The sequence below is a fragment of the Magnolia sinica genome, chromosome 9 (assembly GCF_029962835.1).
Source record: "Magnolia sinica isolate HGM2019 chromosome 9, MsV1, whole genome shotgun sequence".
NCBI classification, from domain to species: Eukaryota; Viridiplantae; Streptophyta; class Magnoliopsida; order Magnoliales; family Magnoliaceae; genus Magnolia; species Magnolia sinica.
The window spans coordinates 11,587,854-11,594,325 of NC_080581.1; the positions used below are offsets into that span (position 1 = coordinate 11,587,854).

Sequence of the window (6,472 nt, forward strand, 5' to 3'; positions counted from 1 at the left end):
TACAGAAGTTTGTCATTGATCCTAAGATTCTTGACTCTACTTCCTAGATGCCTAGAAGAGGTGATGCCTTCTCGGTGAAGTCTTTCTACGATTGCATCTCCTCCCCTGTGAACCCTGCCCCTTTAAGCTACACGGGCCCTCTATGGTCTTATGGGGGCCCTCTGAAAGCCTGCACCTTCGCCTAGCTACCACATCCTCACAATTAACAATCTTCAAAAGAGGGGAATGGTTCTCCCGAGCCTTCAGTTTGCAAATTCAGCATCCCATCTTCTTCATTGTTCCTTCTCCAAGGTGGTTTAGCATGGCATTCTACGACAGGAGGATGTCTCTTAGGTGGTTCCTTATTCAATTGGGAAGCCCACATCATATCCTGGGATGTTGGTGGTGGTGGGAAGCTTGGAAAGAAGAGGGTGAGGCTTTGCCTACTCGCTACCTTCTGGGTCATCTGGTTAGAAAGGAATAATCAATGCTTCAACAATGTGAATGGATCAGTTAGTGGGGTTTCATGTAGAGTCTTTCAATCTATCAGGGATTGGGCTCCAGGTTAATGGTTGTGGGCTTGAGCTAGGTTTGAGCTATGTGCACTTGTATATTCCTCCTTATTTTTTCCCCTTCGTAGGTTATTTTAGCTTAGGTCTTTATTCTTTTTTGTTTTGTTTTTGTATTTTTGTTTTTCTTCGTTTCTTTGTTGTTTCTTTGCTTGTTGTTTTCCTTTTTTGGCTTCTACCTTTTAATAATATTATCATCTTTCAAAAAAAATCATGACGCAGCTTACACTACATGCTATAGAGGGTTGAATGCTACACAATATACTACGTGCTATTTAAAGCACCGAGTCTACACCAACCACACAAAGATATTGTTATGCTATTATAACCTACTACTAGAATGTTGGAGATTGGTGCTATGCACCAACGTGATCATTGAATGGTGGCCCATTAAATGTGAGCCAGACCTTATCCAACTGAATCCACAGTGATGTTTTTTGGTACAATTGCAACTCTGCACTACAAGTTGTTGTGCCATGAGAGACTAGATCAACTGATGATCAGACAAACAATTAAATCCATTTTTGTAATTTGTGACATTAATCTGTAAGCTTCATCGTAGATTGGCAATGTGATGCATGAAATAGACTAACCCAAGCCCCGTGCCACGTGCATATCGCACTGTCTTATCATCATCTTTGGCATACCATAGCCTTGTCCTAGCTAGATCAACTTTCTCACAAGAACTTCATGGATGTCCAATAATCAATTTCCAACTTGACCATGGTTTTAAATGTTCCTATCCCCCTCTCCAAAAAAAAAGGCTGATAAGGCCCCATATTGGCCATGTATCGTGGTGAGCTAACATAGCTATGATTCAACCATGAACCTGACATCAACCCTCCTTTATTCTAGCTGAGGACTAGCAAGAGCAATTGCTACCAAGTGGAGTTATATTTAATTCATTTTCTGAGGCTATGTCCTGGTAAGCATAGGGCTGGACCAACTCAATTGCACCTCGCACCTTTTAATACTTTTGATTTCTAGATAATATAACAGAGTTAAAATTCCTCAATTGTTAAAAAAGAAAAAGACTCAATGTATTTAACATAAGAAAGTAGAAAAAGGAAAATCTCATTTGCAAGTATCTCAAAGCATGAGAATGGAATTGAAATCAACAACCTATGTAAATAGGCATGACAAGAGAATCTTCAAAGCTCTGACCTCTATATCACTCGTTGGAACTGCATGCTGCTCATCCAATAAAAATATCATCCCTGTCAGCCAGCCTAATCAATGAAAAATAAGAATGAAGTGATAACACCTACAGTTTGTGAAGTAAAATTATATTTTAAAAAAAAAGAAGAAGAAGAAGAACTCATGTCAACTGAAAATCGTTTTAACACATTCTTCTCTTCCTGGATATTCAGGGTGAAAAAAAAAAAGTAAGAAAGAAAAAGAAGACAGCCAAACCAAAACATGAACACTGTTCAGTTGCCTTAGAGCCATTACCTCAGATGAAATCTTCTCCAAATTAATGGCAACGAAGGAAAACACGCCAACATAAACAAAATTGTCAGACTACGGAGAGTTTCTAACTGTGTATTGTATTGTATCATAAAAGGTTAGACACCATGAGTGTTCATCTTATAACTCCTTGGACGAGCAGGGAAGGATGGAACAACACGTCTACACTATGTTGAAGGAACATCTACATACAGAAACTTCTACATTTGCTAATGCCAAAACATCTCTTATAGGATGATTCTATGATGCACACATAGACATAAGAAATTCCAAACATAATTTCAAGTTTGAATGATTCATAGTTAAGAGCAGAAGTTACAAAATTCCTTTAAAACTGCGAAAAACTAGCTGTAAGCATCAGGGCATGTTACCAGGTGCAAGCTACCTAACTTCATTGAGGCAGCTGATGAGGTTTAAGATGAAGAATCTAAACAGAACCATTTAAGAGGGAGCCAAAAGTATGGACAACGAATAGACAACAAAGTTGTATGTGATCATAGAAGAAAGAGATGACCTGCATGATAGTGGTGCAAATGACAATGGGATGGGTGGGTCGCTTAGGTCGCCTCAACACCTCACAGGAAAACTACAGTACCAAGAACCAAGATAATTGCCTCATATGCGAAAGCATGATTTACGTACACTTTTATGCAGCTTTTGCAGTGCTTCCATAGTTAGATTGCAGTCAGTATTTGTGATTGGAAGCAGTGAAATGCTTTCTACTAGTCTTGAGTCTTGCAACTTGGAACACGCAAAATTATGATTCTTCTTAGTACGACCTATTGCATTTTTTTCTTAACCAATTATTTATTTCCAATCCACTTATCAGTGTTTGCAGTATTTATATCATTTCCACGTTTTAGAATTCATTAGCTTTAGAAATACATCCAGGCCACTAATCACCTTATGATGGATCCCACGTGATCCTAATCAGATGTCCAAGATCTGCAAACAATCTCCTCAGGGCCCATTTGGATCAAATAAGTAAAACCCATAAGTCCAACCGTGAGCTCTTAGATACCTCTATGCTAAGCCACACACATCCATATGCACATTTTGGGTGTTTTTCCAGTTATACAACACTATCATTCCATATGATTGGGTAAAAAGAGGTGTTTGGGTGATACCGTGCCTCTAAACATGAACAGGCAACTATTTTTGTACTCCTATACAACCATACTGCATAAACATCATGCACAGACAGCTGTATGCTATTTTAAGAGGTGGTCTGCCAACAGTATTGAGACAGATCATGGAGGATTTGATCCATAAATGGGTAAAGATGATAAACATTATTTACAGAATGCAACAGCAAACAACAACATGAAGACATTCTAAACCCTAAAAACAAATCGAACATAAAAACAGTTCTGGAGAAGGAAAGAAGAGATTGACCTTCTTTTCAAATCGCCAGTCAGTAGCATGCCTCCAACAAACTGCCCGGCCAGGTTGACTCAATGGATAGACCACATTATCAGGCCAAGGTGCACATTTAGAGTGTGCTGCCATTGTACATCGTGTGCAACGCCAATATCCCTTCTGTTTGCAAATGAAGCAAGCCTGTTTGTGAAATGCAGTGCACAAGTGAGCTCCCAAGCCCAATCCAGGTAACGGACTCATTAGAAAAGAATACTTCGACGAGATATATCGATTCCAAAAGCAGAACACAAGTTTCATAAATGTGAAGGAAATATAAGCATCATGAATAGAAAGAGGGGGACCAATGATTGGCACATTTCAGCAGCCAACCCACATTATGTCACACTTGAGCCAGCTGAAATGTGCCCAAGGGGCATCTATAAAGGTACCTAACAGTTCAGCATCTCATAGCATTATTACTCTGATGTTATTGGTGTAAACAAGTCTAGCAAAATATTTTAGATAGTTTGACACACTTGAATGACGTTTGAATGAAATAGCATTGTTGAATTTATGGCTTTGTATTCCAAATAAGCTTGGAAGAAAATAAGATTGGTTTAGGATTCCTCCAAAGAAGAATTTCACCCAGTCAAGGAAGAAAACATCGTGGTCAAGGCCATGAATTTTCTTACATTGTAGAATACAGAAGCAATAAGTGGCTTCTAGGGTGACCTGACCTGGCCCAAGCAGCCCAGCTGTGTAGGGTCAGGGATTGGACCCCTAAAGTTGGCCCAAGGGCTAGGCTCGGGCTTGAAATCTAGACCTAGAGTCGAGGTCTAGACTGGGCCAACGATGAACGGTCCCCGCTCATTGGCCCAATTCAATCATCAAGCAAGTCACCGTTGGTCAGAAAGAATGAACAATTTAAAGACACTTGTGACCCATTCCCATTCACCATAAATCTGTAGTTTATGGACATTCATTGGATCCAGGTCATGTTGCAATGATCCAAACTTTTTAGTCATGGGACTCATTGTAGATGGAGGATTCCAAAATATATATATATATATATATATATATATATATATATATATATATATATATATATATATATATATATATATATATATATATATCTTCAGCTGAATTCAAACCTTTCATCATTTAGATCTTTTTCCTCAAGAAGTCGACCATAACCCAGCCCGGCTATATGGGGTCAAAACCTTTTCAACCCAATTAGGGCCATGGCCACAGCCAGCAATGGACTGGGGCTTTGCTAGGGCCAACCCTGGCCCAGCCCTAGAGTGGCTCATTGTCATCCCTACCTGCTTGTTCCTAATCATATTTACATGTTCGTATATTTTTCTGTGTGAGGACTGTTCGCTTACGTGTTAACTGTATTAACCAAATTACAAGATGACACAACAGCAATGTGAATAAGCATTTGAGTAACGAATGTCAAAGGAAGCAAGTAAAATGTTGCCCGAGACATTAATGAATAACATTGTCACAGGCTCCTGTCATTATCAAATACCCAGAACCTATGCCGCCTTCTACAGCACGATATATCTGTATCTCTGTATCATACTTAAGTAAAGGGAAACACAAAAAGAGATGGAAGTAGAACCCTCACATGTTGGGGGCATTTGAAATTTCTAGAACCCAAAAACCCAAGACTCTGCTGAGCGCATTTCAAGTGATAGGCTTCCTTACAGCCATGGACAGTGCATAACAACTCTTCGCTGGAGTAGATAGATTTACTGCATATACGACATTCAACCTGAAATTGATGGCAGACAACCAAAAGTTGAAATTATCCAAAGATCACTAACACTTGTAAGAAGAGAAATGGTAGGGTCATTCATGCAAAGGAAGATTAAAGAGGAGATGTGTGGCATGCGTGTGCACAGAATCACATCTTAAATCTGCAACCAGTGGAAGAGTAATGATTGTCGTCTTCATGGGCCCCACTTTCACCAGCTGAAAACCCAAGAGGATCGAACAATTCCACCACTCAACAGCACATGTAATTTTTAAAATTCCAAAAGAAAAGGGGGGAAATTTACCATTTTCGGAGCATTGATAACGAATGGAAATCGGCATTCCACCTCAGGAACTCCTGAGGCCACCTTCTTCTCTGCCCAGTCCCTGACATGATCATCCAGCGACTTGCTGCTCATCAACCTCTTACTTCTCCTCTCCACCGCTGCAGCTACCTCTCCTCGACCCGACCTCTTCTGATTCCGCCTCGTATCCGCAGCCCCCAGCCAGCTCTTCTCCACAGACGCCCCGGATTTATCCAAGGCCGGACATCGCAGGCGCCGATCCCATGTGCGGCAGGGGCCGTTGTTTTCTTCTACGGTTTCGGATTTTCCGGCGTTCAAAGATGCGTTGGAATCACAGGGCAAGACAACGAACTGAGAGGGATTGAGAAGATTGCTGAGATCTGGCATGGTAGGAAAACGAGGGGAATTGAAATTAGGGCTAGGGCATGATCTTGCAGAGGTTGGATTTTAGGGTTTTTCTTTCTCTTCTGTATGGGGTTGAATGCAGCGAAGAGAGATGGAGCTGAAATGAAAGATGGCGGGAAAAAAAGGGAGTTCGGGTTTTCATAGCGGGAGTTGGGAAGGTGAAATTACGGAAAGATCTGGTGATTTGGTGAAAATTACCAAACGAGGGTGGGGAGCTATTTTATGCTCTGGTAGACCATAATACGTCATACACAGGCACTCGGAAATTTGATAATTGGAACGAATAAACTCACATTAAAACAGATGTATTGTCCAAATCACTGTACAAAAATCAGATTTTTTGAACAATCCTAAGCTATGATTCATGGGTACTTATTTGTTGAATACGGTCATTGGATAATCTTCAATTTTAACCGTCCAATAAATTTCTACCAATCCGATATCTGGATGATCGGATAACCTTATATTTGGAATCACGATACATCTAAACTGGGATCCATGATCCGAACCGTATATTTTGAATTAATTTTATTCCACATAAGCAGTTTCCGAGTAATTTCTAAGTACCTAGGTATTGTCGGCACAGTGTTCCAGAGTATTAAATATTTCTCGAAGTAGTTGGCGAGG

General features: G+C 40.2%; 1 protein-coding gene across 2 annotated transcripts in view; it reads right to left on the reverse strand.

The window, feature by feature from the left end:
• The window catches only part of LOC131256892 (histone-lysine N-methyltransferase ASHR3-like), a 53,762-nt gene extending 47,787 nt beyond the window's left edge, over positions 1-5,975 (reverse strand). Inside the window, exons 1-4 of one of the 2 annotated variants that reach the window (XM_058257978.1) lie at positions 5,441-5,975; positions 5,008-5,154; positions 3,411-3,575; positions 1,713-1,739 (exon numbers count right to left, since the gene is read on the reverse strand). In XM_058257978.1, the coding sequence (XP_058113961.1) occupies positions 1,713-1,739; positions 3,411-3,575; positions 5,008-5,154; positions 5,441-5,827 (726 nt within the window). In that variant the 5' untranslated portion in view covers positions 5,828-5,975. The remainder of the gene's footprint in view (positions 1-1,712; positions 1,740-3,410; positions 3,576-5,007; positions 5,155-5,440) is intronic. The other variant, XM_058257979.1, reaches the window with a different exon arrangement.
• Positions 5,976-6,472: the final 497 nt, after the last annotated feature.